The sequence below is a fragment of the Pteropus medius genome, unplaced genomic scaffold (assembly GCF_902729225.1).
Source record: "Pteropus medius unplaced genomic scaffold, Ma_sr-lr_union100, whole genome shotgun sequence".
NCBI lineage: Eukaryota > Metazoa > Chordata > Mammalia > Chiroptera > Pteropodidae > Pteropus > Pteropus medius.
The window spans coordinates 2984882-3002536 of NW_024342475.1; the positions used below are offsets into that span (position 1 = coordinate 2984882).

The window sequence follows — 17655 nt, forward strand, 5'->3', positions numbered from 1 at the left end:
GCCCGTGGGATACAGTCCCCTGGTGATAGATAAACTGGGAGATTCAATTTTCTGGGCCCACAGGTTAACTAAAACCTAAGCATTCAAGGGTAACAATCACAATTCTGGGGAGAAAGTAACTTCTCCTCCCTGACGCATTTTCCGTTGTGCAATTGAGGTCATCATTAGTGACATGTGGCAAAGATGGTTTCACATTTCTGCTTTTATAAGCTAAACTGCCAAAGTAATTATTTAGAATGGGAGATTCAGCTAGCCAAGAGCCAGAAGGCTCGGCAGCCCAGGGTACCCCTGTGACAAGAAGAACCATTGGGAGACCCAAACATAGATGCACATGAGCCCAGAGAGGTCAGCAAATGAGGCTGCTTATTCTTGAGTGACAGTCCTCTGACCCCATGCTAGACTGAATATCTCTCTCCATTCTGGAACTCCGTAGATGAAGAACTGGATTGGCCTCCTCCCCAGTGGCCAATCACATGGACAAACTCTTCCCACCTCCTGCCCTCTACCACTAGGACCATCCCTAGAAGGACTTGGGTCTCTAGGCAGCTTAAACAGTGTGCAATGCCCCAAGATAAACCCTCAGAAGAAGGCATCAGCCTATCGTGAGTCCCTTGGGGATATGATTACAGGTAGGAATTTTGATCTTGATTTTCAGGAATACTCAGAGAAGTGTGCTCCTGTGCCACACGAGGCTTCCCCACCCCTTCCCCCGCCCCACACCCCATAGCCACCACCCCCCCGTCTTCCAGTGCACATAGGGCCAGAGGGCTGCTTCTTCTTGTCTTACTCAAGAGATGGGCCCAACTCACACTGACCTTTCTTCTAGGCCCTTCACTGTTTATAAGAAGCTCCAGTCATCATATCACTTGCTCCATGAGCTGTAATATGTCTCCAGAGCCCAGGCTCTGTTTTTCCATGAGTTACATTTTATGGGCCACATAAAATGTTGATTTTACGAGTGTTGATTTTGGCTATTTTCCCTTTCAGAGAGAGTAAGAGAAGTTTCTTGACTTTGTCTTTGGATTTAATTTAATTAAAAATTCCAGAGTCTTTCTTGCACAGTGGCTTTGAAGACCTCAAACCATTCCCTATGACATGATCCATAGTGCTTACCAAATAGTGATATAGTTGGCAAGCCAGCTCATGAGCGATGACACAGACAAGGGGTCAAGGCTGTTGCTAAGAGGAAGAGATGGAAAATGACAGGTACCTGGTATTCCAATGACACCCTGTTCCCCCTTCAGGCCCGGAGTTCCTGGTAAATCTATAGTCTCTCCAATATCACCTGTTACAGGCAAAAAAGATGAGTGAGAACAGGTCTTCCTATTGAGAAGTGGTTAGTTTTGCAACTTCTGTTGTGTTACCTTCTTAATAAGAATAATTTCTTTCAAAAAAAAAAAAATCTAATAGCATCTGCAGATCTGCTGCACACTTGTCCAGAATGCTCTGGGTTGTGGGCATTCGCTTTTCACTGTCCGAGCAACACTTACCAAAATCACCTGTGGGGCCAATCTCGCCATAAAGACCTGCTGTCCCTGGAGCACCCTTGTCACCCTAGAGCAAAGTCAAACATGAAACCATCTTAGAAGGCTGTTCACGCAATAGTTTGTAATTTCGAAGTTTAGTATAAGTGTATCTAACTATTTGGTATCCAGAAAACAATACTCAAAGTTTGTGATGTCATAATTTTGTAGAAAACTTCTAAAGTTTTTTTTCGGCACAGAATAGTAGGTGGTTTGCTTACTTCTTAGTAAACTATAAAGTAGTAAAAATGAAACAAGTTTGGCAGCTTTATGGAAATTAATAACATCATTGATACAGATCATATTTGACAGTGGTGAGAATAACCATGGCTGATTGTATCTCTACCCTCTGCCACACTTTCCATGGGCAAATATATTGGGTCCCATCTCAAGAACTTCATTTAAGCCTCACAACAGCCATATGAAGTAGGTACTATTATTTCCCCTTGACAGATGAGGAAATTGAGGCACAGAGAGGGTAAATATTTTGCTCAAGGTCACCCAGCTGACAGAATTGAGATATCGATTTGGGCTGCCAGATTCCTAAACTTATTCTCTGTACTACAGAGTTGTGTACTTCCATCTGCGGAGAGAATGAGACTTCTTCAGAACGATGTTGGTTGCTGATAATGAGATTGGATTGATGTCGGGCTGCCCAGTGACTCCCAAAAAGCCATGGTTTTTTCTCTCTGACGTGGCTCTTCCTCACAGGGAGGCTGGGAGTTCTGGTCTACCTTGCTCCCTCTGGTCTCCACTTTAGCATCAACCTGGGACTTCAGAACTGCCCTTTCCTAGCATGGTTTAACTTGTGCCTCTGAGTTCTTAACGAAGCTCCCTTTTGTGGGAGGGGTGGGGTGGATGTGCCCGAGGCTAAACCTTTGTTTTGACAATGATCTATTTTTCTTCCTTAAAGCTTGCTTTACTTTATTGAGGCATAACTTAACATATAGTGCAGTTCACTCATCTTAGACGTTCAATGAATTTTTATTCATGTGCCACCTAGATAAAGACAGAACATTCAGCATTCTAGAAAGTTCCTTTGTGTCCTTTCCTAATCAATAATCCTGCCCAAGGTAGCCTCTCTTCTGACTTGCCTCTATCAAATAGTCTTGTCACAAAGATGGAATCATATATGTACTTCCTGTTTCTGGTTTCTTTCATTCAACATAAAGTCTGTGAGATTCATTCATGTTGTTGCGTTTATCAATAATTCTCTTTTTACTCCTGTGCACTAGTCCACTGTCTGAACATACCATGCGTATTTATTCTTTCTCCTGTTGATGGGCATTTGAGCTTTCCCCCAGTTCTTGGCTCTCATGAATAAAGCTGCTGAGAACATTGCCATATGTGTCCTTTGGTAGACATATGCAACTTTCTTTTAAGTGACCTGACTAGCAGCACCCACGACTGGTTATCAGATCTTTACAGCTATAGATTTTGAGAGTGATGGAAGGAAGACACTTGAAAAATTTGAGGACTTCATGTACACCAGGGTGGGCTAGACAGAAGGCCAAGGCCTGTTGCTAAAGGTTCACTACAAGGTGGCCAGAACTTCTGATCTGCCCCAAGCGTGCCGACCCTACTGTGCATGCCAGAAATGAGTCCGCTGCGTGCTGAGGACAGTGCGTGTATAATACCTACACACGAAAGAGGATAAAAAGAGAATTCCATGAAATATGATCTTTGGAGAGCCATGTTGCGTATACTGTGTACACGGCACTCAACAAAACAGTAAGGTGGTTACTACCTGCATTTTACAGACAAGGATACAGGTGCACCCTTCCCCAGGTCAGGGTGCTCCATCGTTGCCATGACAACAGTGCCCAGCCCATAGCAAGTGCTCAAATGACATGTGTTGAGCAAAGAAATGAGTAAATGGCAGGCCAGGATGTTCTCCATGCTATGATTCAGTAACGGATTTTCAGTACTGAGTTCAGACCTTGGATCTCTATAAATTCAAGTTTTGTTCTCTTAAGGCTTCCATGAAAAAATGCAGACACCATGCTTCATTTACAGAAGCCTATGAAAGGGCAGCAGCAGCATGGAAGACACTCCAATCACCACCGGTGTTGGTGCAAGCACAGTGTTTGCTCAAGCTCACAAGGAGATCCAGGACAGCCTGGGGCTCTAGCTCTGAGCCTGTGTCTTGACCACTCATGCCCCATAAATGCTGGGCCACGCTGCTCTAGCCAATAAGCTAGAGGACGGGAGTTGACAAGAAGACATGCAGTATAAGGTGTCTACTTACCCTACTTCCTACGAAGCCTGGAAACCCGATAATTCCAGGAGAACCAGGCACACCAGGGAATCCTGGCAAACCAGGCACGCCGGGAACTCCGATGTCTCCTTTGACTCCTTTGATGTAGCCAGGCTTCCCAGGCAGCCCAGGGACACCTGACAGCCCAGGGATCCCCGGCATTCCCGCAATACCTGCAAGAAGACCCCGAGTGTAATGCCATGGTGAGGACGCGGCACCTGCCCTCCCCAAGCTTTCGAGTTTGCAGTCTCAAGTCCTGCAAATCTTAAAACGGAAAGGCGAGGCTACTCCGGCTTCAAAGAGCCACCCTCGAGTCCATGTGTGGAGACGTCACGGTGTTAGAAGGGCTGAAACACAATGAAAGGTGGCATGGGTACAGGGTGCAGAAGCTGCTGCTCCTTCAGAATGAGAGAGGCGGAGTGGGCCTGGAGCTGGGAGGGGAGGAATGAGGCCCTCAGGCCTGACAGCTCAGAGGGAAGACTGAGCCTGTTGGCGATGCCTCACCTTTTAAGCCCAAGTATCCCTTCAATCCCATAGGCCCTTCATCTCCTTTCTCCCCCTTCATGTTTTTCATTCCTGGCAGGATCTCGGGAGGTAATCCTGGAGGGCCGGGGTCCCCTCGGTTTCCTGGAAGAGAGCAGAATGTAGCCATTTCCCTTGAGCTCTGGATCAGGTATAAGAACACAGGTGGAGAAAGCCTCTCAGCTGCTGCGTCACCCAAATCCCGAGCCCCGAGAGGCTCTGAGCTGGGGGACAGTACAGGTCCCTTGACCTAGAAGACTGTGTTCTGGAGACGAGGCTCTCTGAGAGACATAATGCCTGTCATCTCTCCCCTCCCCAAACTCTTCTCTAAGTGGAGGTGTGGGCACAGAGCACGTTGAGATGGAAGGACCTGCTCCCCCCGTCAGTGCTGCCAAGACAACGCAGGGATGAGTATGATGGGGTAACACAGAACAGGAGGAATGTTATTTATTTGCACTTTGATGAGAGAGTGCTCAAACTTGATCCTGAGCAGGAAGTATCAAATGAGGAAGGATGCCAGCTCAATCTTCTTCCTGCAGGCAGCAGCTAAGCCTCAGAATTCATGAAGGGTCAGCCAGAGCTGGGGACGTCACAGAAATCAACTGATGGGATGTTGCAAGGGAGCCTCTAAGGAGTTAATAAACTGGAAGGCAGTGGGGCTTGGAGCTTGGGAGGCTGTGGGTGAGTCAGAGGATTGTGCTATAAGGTTCAGGCTGAGAATGTTCCAGAATCTGTTCGTTGGATGAGAGGACAGCTGGTAAGTGAGATCTGGCTGAACGAAAAGAATTTAGTTTCATTCACTGAATATTTATTGAATATTTAGGGCTAGGCTAGATATTGAGGGGAACAAAACCATAAATCGTTTCTGTCCTTGAAGGAACAGACACCACCAAGGTCAACTTTATCCCAAGGAGGCTGGAGTAAAGGTGTAGTGCAGCCAAGAAGAAAATGGTGTAGAATCCCAGTGTAATTTCATTTAAAATTTAATTTAAAAATATTATTTTTTGCTCAATGGCCTGTAAACCCTAGGTTAAAAGGAAGATTATTTAAACATGTAAGTGTGAGGAGAAAGCTTATAAAAAGTAGCTCCCTAGACTGCAAATTCTATTTTTCTAAGAAGTTGCAGAAGTTATAACTCTTTGGGGAGTAATTAATTCAGTTTTTTGAAAAACAGCTTGAATGAGATATAATTTATATACCATGCAATTCACTCATTTAAAGAGAACAATTCAGTGATTTTGGGTGTATTCAGAGTTGTGCAACTATCACTGCAATCTTTAGAGCCTTTTCCTCGCTCCAGAAAGAAATCCTGTGCCATTAGCAGTCACCCCCAACTATTCCCTACACGAACCCCCCCACCCCACGTCCTGGAATACTGTGTCCTTTCCTTCCTGTGCCAACAGCCCTCCCCTCCTTTAGAATTCGCCTTCTCCTGCTTTTCACCTGACCTCACCTCCTCATGCTGACCATGGAATAATCATGGTGAGATATATTTCTTATGTTATAGTTGGTTCTTAATGCTACCATCATTTTTTTTTCTCAAAAGTTTCCATCGGTTAGGATTGTTCCCTTATTATACAATCAATGTGTTGAGGCAGAGATAAAGCCTTCTAGTTTTTGTTAGTTTTGTTTTTAATAGCAGTGTAATGCCCCCATAAAAGTGAATCTCAACCCTGTCAGAAAGACCTTAAGAGAGGTGGACCTTAAGACCTTAAGAGAGGTGGGCATACCTTTCACACCTGGCTCACCAGCCAGACCCTTCAGCCCTGGAGTTCCAAAGAATCCAGCCTCTCCTTTGTTTCCCGGAAACCCAGGTCTTCCTTTGATCCCAAGCATGCCTTGGAAACCATCCATCCCAGGTGAACCTCTAAACCCTTCAGAGACAAAAGAAAAGTGTTGGGTTAGGCATGGATAGATGCACGGGATATTTCAGTTCCACTTGTCCATGACATTCCTGCAGAGTAACTCACAGAGTAACTTAGCATCTTAGAAGATGCTCAGATTCGAAACCTAAAATAGGGATTTCTGGGACACCTAAGGGGCTTGCCTGCTGACCTACATACAGACTGAGGGGTACAAAGTTAGCCCATCTGCCATCTGGCCACTGGGGACAAGATATAAGGTAAAAACACAGAGGTCAAGCAGTAAGATACGAGGAAAACTTGAAGGTTGCCTAGGTCCGTGGGTCCACCAAGGAGAGGTTTGAAGGGGCCCTTGAAATTAACATGCGCTAACACTGCACCCAGCATGGAAATCTGGCAAAGAACCATTGGAAGTCCACTGTGCCTCTAGTAATAGTCCAAGGCCAGAGAGCTTCGCTTCTAGGTAGACTGGCCTCAGTCTGCATGCAAATAAATCTATGCGTTTTCCTTTGTTTTGGTTCCTGTTCATCAACCAGCCTGCGAATCTGAATCTGGTCTCCTGAGGTGGCCTCTCCACAAATTCCCCAAGCAGATAAGTCCTCTTCCTCAGGCTGTCACTCTCTCTTGGCAAATTAAAAAACTTGCATTTTGGGACACCCGGCCTAAGCAGCACTGGCTCACTTTCTGAGGGTCTGAAGCTTCCTGCGGGAGAGGAGTCCTGGGGCTTCAGGCTGCAGGCATGTGGGGCTATCCACTAGCTTCTCAAGTCCAAGTTTAACATGCCCAACCCCCACAAGGTAATCCCCTGTCATGTTACACAGTTACCTTTTGGCCCAGGGATACCAGGCATTCCGGCCATTCCTTTAAATCCAGGGTTTCCTGGATGACCTCTCTCTCCCAACAAACCAGGGTCACCTCTATCACCAGAGACACCCTTCATGCCCACAGGGCCAGGGACACCTGTGTCACCTGGCTCCCCTCTGTCTCCAGGCAGACCTGTCAAAGAGAGGGGGGAATGAAAACAAAACAGGATGAAGAAACACAGAGAAAATGATATTTTTTAATGATATTTTTAAGACACCGATTACAAAAACTTTTTCGATTAAAATAAACTTCTTGGAAGGAAAATGGGAAACTATAACCAGATGGGTGAGTTTTAAAGGTGTGACCAGAGTATGAAGAAAACCGGCAAGGCTGGCCTTTCTAAAGAAGTCTTTCTTTGAAAGCTGTGGGACTCAAGCCAAACGTGACATCTAGATGAACCTGACTTTGTCCACTCAAGTCCTCTTGCTTTTGGACCCCAAAGGAACACAGTTACAGTGGTGGAATGATCAGGGCGCCAGGGGCATTGCCGCTCTAAGCCAGGGTGTGCTTCTTTAGGTTGTTCCCGGGCTGCCCACCCCTCTTGGCCATTCTGGTTCTAGCTTGAGGGTTAAGTTCTAGGAAAGGTCCTGCACCTGCCTACTCGGCTGCTCCACCTTCCCTTATCCTTAGCCCTGCTTCTACCTCATTATCTCATTAGGGCTTCCATAGCTGCCCAGCTCACCACTGTCCCCCAGCCCCCCGCCATACAAGCTGCCACCCCTTAATGCGCTCCTCTGTTAAAACCTCCCAACGACCCACTTGCCTAGGGGATCTAGCTCCTTAGCTCGGCATTCAATGCCTTCTAAACTTTGGCTCAATTTCTCTCTCCAGCTTAGCAGTCTTCTCCTCAGATTAAGTCCTCTCCCCTGGCTGGTTTGGGGGATCACAGTACGAAAAGTGATCCTTGGGCATTTCCACCTCTGCTTGCACTGTTCTTCTTGGGAAGGACCCTGTTCCAGTCCTACCCATCTTCCGTGCTTGGCTTGTCTCATCTCCTCCCAAGACTGTACCAGCCTGCCTAGCTCCCCTGCCCCTCAGAAACTGGGAGCCTCAGAGTCTGGTCACTCTGTCGCCTTGCCCTGGCCAAACATAAGCCTTTTATGTGTGTAATTCTCTCCCCAGCTAAACTGTAGGCTCCTTTAGGGCAGGGCTTTTGCAGGGTTCTTTACACATAATGCGACGCTTTGTGTTCAGCTGATGTCCCATGGTTGAGAACTGGCAAGGCCTGTGAACACCAACACAGAAGTCCCCAAACCTCTTGCTCAGATGTCTTGTGCTGTAAAATCAGTGGTGCCCAGGGGATCTGGCCTCACCTCAGTTAAGCCCCCAGTTTTTGGACACAGTTGGGGCTACTTGTGGGGGAAGCTCTGGGCTCATGTGTAGGGAAGGGTCTGGCTTTTATATCTGATCTTTGTGGGGCACAGCGACTAGTTATGGTGCTGGACAAAGTTGTCACCTGACTACGGCAAATGAGAGAAGTAGGGTCACCCTGGATGGTGCCTGATGGACGTATGGGCCCTTGACTTCCTTCATTGCCACCTTGCTATGTCCCAGCCTCTCTGCAGAGAATGACCACGTGAGGACACAGGGAGAAGGCGGCGATCTGCAAGCCAAGGAGAGAGGCTGCAGGAGGAACCAATCCTGCCGACACTTTGAGGTCGGACTTCCAGCTCCCAGAACTGTGAGAGAATTAGTTTCTGTTGTTTAAGCCACACAGTGTGGGGTACTTTCAGAATCCCTGCAGCTCTTGAGAGGGGGGGCTCCCTGGAGCACAGTTCGAGAACTCCCCAGGGGCGCATGCTTTTTCAGTTGTCAGTATGAGTGAGACCCAACCCCTTGATGGGAGGGTGAGATCCTTACCTCCATGGCCTAGGGTGCCTGGCAGCCCCAAGGGCCCCTCCTGGCCAGGAGCTCCTGGGAAACCATGCTGTCCTGGTGGGCCGGGCAGTCCTGACTGTCCTGAAGGTCCTGGGAGGCCTGGGTGACCCTTCAGGCCTGGCATTCCCGGCATCCCCTGGCTTCCTGCAGGAATTGAGACAAGAACTGTGAGGCCAGCCCCACCTGTGTCATTGCAAACAACATCTACCTCTTCCAACCCGTTCTAGAAACATTTCTGGATTGTAGGAACCCTGGACAATACAAAAATTATAAAGGATAAGATCAAAGTAACTCATGCTATCACCCAGAGATAATTACTAACATCTTGGTGTATTTCCTTCTGGCCTTTTGTCTAGTCACATAAATATATCTAGAAAAAGATATTTTACAGAACTGACATCACACGATAAGTAAAAATTTAATTTAGCTTTTTTTTCACTTGACGTTGTATTTTGAGCATTTTGCCGCATTTAAAATATTCCTTACGAGCATGTTAAATGTCTACATAAATCATATCCCACCACATGGACACATTTAGTCCCCTCCCCCCACCTTTTTTTGTTCTTACAAACAGTGCTACGAGGAAGAGACTTTGGTATGTATGTCTATGTTGTTGGTCATTTCTTTAGGAGTGTCCTAAAAATTGACTTACTGGGTCAAAGCAAGCATGAACTTAACGCTTTTTAATACATGCTGTCATACGGATCTCAGAACATCTGCCCCAATTTATTCTCCTCCCAGTGTTCTCCCAGCATTGAGCACTAGTAGTAAAGCACAGACAGAAATCCGGCAAATAAGATTGAGGAAAAAGTGGGTGTATCAGCTGTATTACTCCACATGTTTTTGATTATGAGTTACATTTCTTTCTCCTAGTTTTTGCTTTTTAGTGAAATTTTAATTCTTGGCTGATATTTTCCTGTGAGATTTCATATTTTTTAAAATAGATTTTAGTATTCCTCATATACATTAACTAATTTTTCTTCACATCTCTATAAAGTTTACTCTGCTTTGCTGCCCAAATTTTAATTTGACATGTAGAATTTTAGATTTGTGTACAAATTTCATACATTTTTTTTGGTGTTTTTTTTTCCCTCTTGATTTTATGTTTAGAATATCTTGCCCTACCCATTGGTCAGATAACTGAGAGCATATATTTTCTTCTGGTTTTTTGTTTTAAACACTAACTCTTTGGACCTCTTTATATTTAGGCATTTTCTCCTTTCTTCTTGGAACTTAAAAGTTTTTTACATTCATTCAATTAATCACCAGTAGAAGGGCCAATGCCTGACACTTGCATAATGTTTCTCCACTGATTTTTAGGGGCACTCGCTCATTTATCCCATGACCATCCTACCGAGTGTGCAGGGCTGACCTGAGAGGAGGAGGCGGACAAATGTTGAGAATGGGTGGGGGAGGGACATTAACAAAAGGGACCAAGTCAATCTTGGACCAACCCAGAATATGACTCTCAAGCTTGTGTTCCAGTTATCTGATTTCATCCACTGTGCCGAGGAGGAAGGTCTGCAGTGAGTAGGATGCATATATTCTTACTAATCCAGTTTTACTGTGGGAAATGAGGACACTTATTTTTTGGGTTCTATCTTTAGAGTTAACTACTCCAGGGAAAATATAATTGCCCATGACTGCTAATGATCTTCCAAGAGTAGGCAGGCCGTGTTGTAGATGGTGAAGTTTTACCGGGAAGTCAGGCTCCTGCCACAATATTCTGTTTCTTTACAAGGACAGACAAGATAACTTCATCACCAAGAGCCCTTAAGACTGAGTAAACTGAGACCACTGAGCAAGTAAGTTCACAGAAGCCACAGCCAACGGGGTCAAGGATAGTCTGAGCTTGAGTTTCTGGGGATACCTCCCTTATAGAAATGGATAGAGCGCGAGTAAATGGTATGAAGTGACTTCTGCTACTTTAGTGGTTGCCTTAAAAAATTCAGGCATGGGGCATTTTATTCTTTCAATTGTCTGTTGTGATTGGGGATTTGGAGCTCCATATTTTAAGTCAATTTCCATTTATAGGACATCTGTTTAAAAAAAGGAACAACTATAAAAAATCAGCTTCCCTCAGCTAAATAACATCTGATCCGTGAACTTAGGCAACTGCTTTATTCAGAAGTTCTGTGTAGAAACACGAGTTGCATTGGGTGCCTTCGTAACCGCCCTACATGGCCAAGCAAACCAGACACGGTGTCATCTGCTTGCTGCTCCCGACGAGTGGGTGGATTGAATTAACGGAAAACAGTTTTTCAAAACTTCGATGCTTCAAAAGTTAGAACTTTTACCCAACAGAATATTCTGCCCAAACAAGCTGGGCATTAAGGTGACACCAAACATGGAAAACCTGCCCAGGCTCAGAAGTAAACCTGCTGCCATTTTTTGTTATGCTCAAACATTTTGAAATCTGTGGGGAATAGATTATGTTTTAAAAACCTACCAGAAGTATCCTTCTGTTAAAGAGCTAGGACACAGTTGTTACAGTCGGATTGCAGAACAGATTGGTGGGGACGTGCTGACACGCGTCAGAGGGCTGCTCCTTTAAATAACCACTGGGAGGCTGAAGCAGAGCGCCACCCTCCAGCACCACCAATTCCTCAGTCTTTACAGAGTCACTGAGTTAGATCTTCTGCTCCATAACTGACTAAGAAGTAGTGAAATCAGCAAGGGCAGACCTCGGATGTCCTGGCATCATCAGGTCCCAACTGCTTGGTGATTTCATCCAATGGTCACGTACCCAAATGGCCTTGAACAAAGTGGTGTGGTTCAGGGGTGTGTTTGTAAGTGTGTGAGTGTGTACATGTGAGCCTGTGTAAGATCATGATCATGGGAGCATGTGTAAGGGAGCATGTGAGTGTGTGGGCACACAGGTGTGGATCTGTGTGTGCATGCATGCATGTGATCATGTGTACATGAGCAGGCGTGGGCATGTGTGCCTATGTGCGTGAATATATGTGGGCGTACATGTATGTGTACGAGCACGTGTGTGGGTATGTGCACAAGCCTGTGTTTATGAGCATGTGTTTGAATGTGTGGGTGCATGTGTGTGCATGTGCATAAATGACCGTGAGTGTGTGTGTGTGTGTGTGCATGCACTCCAGGAATCTCAGGCTCTTCCTTCTGTTTTTGGGCCTCACCCCAGTGGGTTCCCAGTGGGAACTCTGGCACCCACACTGAGGGTTCTTCTGGTTAGTCAACAGTTGAGGTGGTAATCAGTGTCATCGTGAACACTCATGTTCCGTGTCCCACTTCCCAGGCCTGCTGGGAACTGACGGGCTCAGCTGCAAACCAATTCATGCTCCTGAACTTGGTGAGTCCACCTGCCCATTGAGAACCAGGCTTCATCTCCCCAGTGTCTTAATGTAAAAGATGCCCTACTCCTCTGATGGCAGTAGAGGGAGGGAACATTTGCTTCCTGTATCACGTAGGAAGCCTCCTTCTGCCTGGGCTTGGAGGTGGGAATTGATGACAATACCATCAACAGACAAATAGGTGACACGTAAAGTCATGGTTCATCCCGCACCTTCATAGTTGATTGGGAACACATATTTGAAGGCAGGATTTGATGGTCTGGCAGTCTCTTGCATCTGGTGCACTGAATGAGAATACTTGCTTTCTAGTGACACAATCTTTCATTAAAGTGAGGTGTCTGGGGTTCTCAGTGCCAGTTTTGCACAAATTAGATATGTAAAGTTATCTGATGCCTTGCTCGTTCATCAAAACATGGGTATTTCTACTTTGTTAAACATGCATAAATTATGTTGTGACCATTAATGAATTTTTAAACCAATCAATTTTACACCAACCCATGAAATCGTATTCTAGATCATTTCTATCTTCCTCAGTCTCTCACGCCTACTGCACACACTCTGCCGAAGGCACCAGCGAGTCCCTCCGTGCTGATTCACACCCATCTTGGGAACACAGTAAATCAGTAAATCTGTACCTTTGAAAGGTCTCAAATGGCCATCCTTTTCTGGCTACAGAAGGTAACACAGGATGATTATCGTCCTAAAAACATTCTAAAGGAACGTTGGAACTAAGTGGAAGAGAAGAAAAAGAAAGACTCCTGCCATACAGTTCTATCACTTCTTACCAAATTCCGCTGGAGGGATTTCAGACCCACCCCTAGGAGCCACAGTGCAGTGGGATGGGGCCCTTCGCTCCCCTCTCTTGCCACGGTGACTTACCCCTGAATCCAGGAGGGCCTCTGTCTCCGGGAAGGCCTTTCAGCCCAGGGTGTCCAGGCAGTCCAGCATCTCCCCGGGGACCGGGCTGGGCTCCCAGGACTTCGCCAGGAAGGCCCCTGTCTCCTGGGGGCCCAACTGGCCCTGGCGTGCCACTGGGACCTGGGAGTCCATCTGGGCCAGGGAGGCCTGCCGCACCTTTGGATCCTCGGGGCCCCACAAACCCTAAAAAGAAACATGGGTTATCCCCACAACCACAGGTCAGCCTTGTGGCATTTTAAGAGAGGTATTGGACAGAGTCTGGAGACAGCAAGGATTTGCAAACTCTCTTCCTGGTAATAAATCCCCGGCCATCAGTCAGTTTGGAAATGCTTCGAAGGGGAATCGATAGCCCTTTGTCACTGTGACTTTCGATGCCCGGTTTGGATGGAGGAAGGATGGCTGTCATGTGCTTGATCAGTTGTGTCTTTCCTGGACATCACTGGGTCAAACGGTCTCATCATTGCTTCCTCTTTCAGTGCCCTCACCCCTGATGTGACCTCAGGTTGAACTAAGGGAAGTGGGAGTCATGTGTTTGTTCAGAAGGAAAGCTTTTTGAGGTCATTACTGCCTCGTCTGTGGTGTACAGGGTGTGGGAAAGAAAGCACTGTTGCTCAATCTGTGGCAAACCTGACAAAAGAGACCCCTTGTGCAGGGCCCCGGGCCCTTTCCAGGGTGGTAAAGCTTGCCACTCCTGGAGCTGGAATATGGGTTGATTGGTATGGTCATGTTTGGAACACAGAACAAAGGATCTGGATGTTAGCTGGACCCTATTTCAGAGATTTAATGATGTAATTTATCCACACATAGAAGAGAGATGACTTTCATGAAAATCTTAAAAACAACACTGGAACTGTGTACTTAAATTTGTGGGTATGTTTGCATATGTGGATCTCATTTCTGGAAGAGACTCTCATTGTGTTTTGCAGTCTTTGAAGTTGGGCATTTTGTTTTCTTCTGCACATGGTGATAGAAATATAGCACATTCCATTACCATAAAAAGTGACATGCATTTCAAAATTGGAATAGATTGGTTCCTCCTTTACCCCTTCCCTCTGTTCTCGACATCCCTGTTCACTTAAGGGCTTACATTTCAATATGGAACTTCCTGTGCATGTGGTTAACTTCCCGAATCCCCTGATAATGGCCACGTCTCACTCTTTCTCCGCCAGGCTAACGCTCTATGTAGTTCATGCCCAATTGCTCGGGAATGCAAATTACAATTACTAGATATCTTTCATAGTCAAGGCAAGAAGATATGAACAAATTATTTTCCTTCCCTCAAAAAAATTTATGATTTTAGTACATGTGGTGTCAACCAAGTGACAGTGCTATAACTCGTAAACATTTAGGCCCGCCCAGCAGGGTGGCAACATGACACGGTCTGATGCTCCGGTGCAGGGGCATACAAGCTTTGCTGTGCTCCTCTCCAATGCAGAGTTTTCACCATTACCTTGACAAAAGGCATAGGGAGCGTGCCTCCCATTTTAGCAAAACATGGTGAGATATATAATATGAGAGGCATCAGGACAAAGGTTTGCAACAATCTTTATGTTCTGGCACACTGAATCCAGGAAGAACCTCTCTCAGAGATTGATGCAAAGTTCTACATTTAGGATTAAACCACTTGTGAGTGGAGGGCAAGGAAAAGGCAAAATTCTTTTTCACTGAAAATATTTGCTAAGGGTCTAAATCTAAGGACACAATAGTCCTACCGTTTTATGTGATATTCCAGACATGTGGAACATTTATTCAGTTTCTGGATTCCAGTTCGAAAGGAATGCTGACATGCTGGAGGGCAGTCAGAGAAGGATGATCGGAATTCTGAGAGCATAAAAATTATGTCGTAAAAAGAAAGTTTCCATTCCTGAGGTCAGTTCTGCTCATTCTTGAGATGTCTGTAGGGAGATCGACCCCTCTCTTCCAAAGTGTGCGAGGGCTGGTTATGAAGTAGAACCACTGGCTCAAGAAACAACCAGTGGAGAACTTACTGGGAGGCACATTTCGTTTCAACTGAGGAAAGACTTCCTAGCAATAAGAGGGTTTCAATGTTTCACAGGTTCTGGGTGACAATAGCGATTTCAGTAGAGGCTAATAAAAGACCCGACCAGCATCCTGAGGAAGGACGTTTGACATTGGGTGGCCTCAGTGAACTTCTACGGTTTCATTTAAATAATATAATTCGAAAATGTGTGGGCCTCCACACACCAAGTAACACAGTCATGCCCACTCACACCATTTGACCCATAACTACAGAGGGACACCTGTGTTTAAGGACAATGAATCATATCACCGAGTATGCTAACACCCAAGCACGTCCTCCTTACTTCTTACACAATGCATTACCGGAAACATATTCATTTCCTTCCATATTCAGGTAAAAAGCTTTACCTCTTTCAGCAATTAAATGGAATCCATAAATCTTTGCTGTGTCAAATGTAGATGGAATGATTTGAACTGTTTACTCACACACGCTGCAAATGTAAGAGTGAGCAAGAAATGCTGTGAAAAGCAAAAACATAGATGTTCTTTGTGTGGTATTTGGTGAGTGAGTGATTAGCAGATTGGGAAAGTGATTAGCAGTTTGTCCTTTTGATGATAATCACAGAGAATAACACTATCCTGCCCTTAGAATGTTTACTATTGACCAAAGGAAAATTTTTCTACACACTCGTCTTTTTTCCTGCAATATCTGCATCATCTCCTGCAAAACTCCAGCACAATATTAATGATAAGAAATTCAATAATGTAAATCTCCCAAGAACAAAACTTGTCATCAGGCATATGTTGACACAGTTTCCAAATGTTAAAAGACTACAGAACTGAGGCACCCCGATTATACGCTCATATGTCCTAACCTAAAGGGCTGAGTAGGCGTCCGACCCTGACTTACCTGGGGGTCCTGGGAATCCTTCACGACCCGGATCTCCTGGGAGACCTTTCAGTCCTGGTGTCCCATCGGCTCCTGGGAATCCTGGTGTCCCTCTGAGGCCTTTGGCACCTAAACAACCCAAAGAAATTATGACATACATCAGAGACCCAGAAGGAAACCCAAGTGGTAGAGGAATGGGAGATGGTCAAGTTTGGCACCTGACTTTGTGGTTGCTTATGAAACTGGGAAATGATGAGGCTGGGGGATGTCGATCCCAAAACAGTACATATGACAGCTACCTGTACCCAGCTGCAGATCCCACAGACCCTGGCAGTGGATGCCACCAGCTGGCTGGCCCAGAGTCCCAGGCTGGGGTGACTAGTGAAGATCTTTCCCCACTGAAGCCTATAAAGACTGGAAGAGGTGACTGCTTCCTTAAATGCACACAAGGACACAAGGATCATGAAGAACAGGGACCCATGACATCACCAGAGAAAACTAATAAAGCTCCAGTAACCAACCCTAGAGAAATGGAGATCTAAAACTGCCTGACAAGAAATTCAAAATACTTATCCTAAAGAAGCTCAGTTAATATGAGAGAATACAGATAGACTATAAATGAAATCGGGAAAACAATACATGAACAACATGAGAAGTTCTACAAAGAAACAGAAGCTGTAAAAAAAAAAACAACAGAAATACTAGAGTTGAAGATTATAATGACTGAACTAAAACAGCACCTCTGGACTTACAGGATTATTTCCAGTGATTAAAAATCATGTTTAAGGACTCGAACTATTAAGAATAATGCTCAATATTAAGGTTCCACAGTGTACTAATTAAGGGCTCAGAATGTCTGGGTGTGAATCTTGGTTCTACCTCTTCTATCTTTGTGGCCTTGGACAAGTTTTTGAACCTCTCTGGGCTTCAGTCTCTTCATCTGCAAAATGGGGAAATAATATCTACTTCATGGGGTATTGTGAGGGCTAAATGAGATGATTCTTGTCAAATACCTAAGCAGTGCTTGCACAGTGGGTGAGTTCCACAAATGCTCTTAGGATTAGAAGGCTGAGTTTCCTCACCAGGCTACGAAGCTGAACTTCTGTGCTTTTTCATCCATGTTCCCCACTGTGTGATACCCACACACTCTTCCCGCCTCAGAAAGTAGGTATGTGGATGGCAGAAGTAAGAGAGGAGTCAGACAGAAAGCGAGTTAGGGGCTCTCCGCCAAGGAGCCCTGTTTAGGAAGTGTAATGAGGCAGCCATGGCAGGACAACGACCTGGGGCCTTGGACACCCAGACCTGGACTTCTGAGTTCCGTGTGGGGACTAGGCCTCAGGTCACACCTTTGGTCTGGGTGTGTGTCACATGTGTGGGCTTCTGATCCTCTTTGACCTGAGACTTTATCTATATGAAAGGTTCTCGTATGAAGAAAAGTTTGCAAACTGACACTAAACACATGTTCCTAAACATGGAGGACTCTTGGGAAAAATTCCCCATATTTTCTGTCTCTATGATGTCCAGGGTCAACGTCAAAAGACACAAGGTCGAAACCTCCACAGACTTGCTGAGTTGAGTAAATCCTTTAACAAGATTCTCGGGATGAGGCCTGAGAGGGTCTTATAGTGACAGTGAAAATATG

The 17655-nt window shown here is 45.6% G+C and overlaps 1 protein-coding gene across 1 annotated transcript in view; it reads right to left on the reverse strand.

Annotated features, from left to right (window-relative positions):
• COL4A2 (collagen type IV alpha 2 chain) overlaps window positions 1-17655 on the reverse strand; it is a 183410-nt gene that overhangs the window by 15617 nt on the left and 150138 nt on the right. The window contains exons 28-36 of the mRNA XM_039866280.1: window positions 16035-16142; window positions 13106-13327; window positions 8889-9050; window positions 6990-7160; window positions 6033-6176; window positions 4285-4407; window positions 3772-3953; window positions 1491-1554; window positions 1211-1285 (exon numbers count right to left, since the gene is read on the reverse strand). Of these exons, the coding sequence (XP_039722214.1) occupies window positions 1211-1285; window positions 1491-1554; window positions 3772-3953; window positions 4285-4407; window positions 6033-6176; window positions 6990-7160; window positions 8889-9050; window positions 13106-13327; window positions 16035-16142 (1251 nt within the window). The remainder of the gene's footprint in view (window positions 1-1210; window positions 1286-1490; window positions 1555-3771; window positions 3954-4284; window positions 4408-6032; window positions 6177-6989; window positions 7161-8888; window positions 9051-13105; window positions 13328-16034; window positions 16143-17655) is intronic.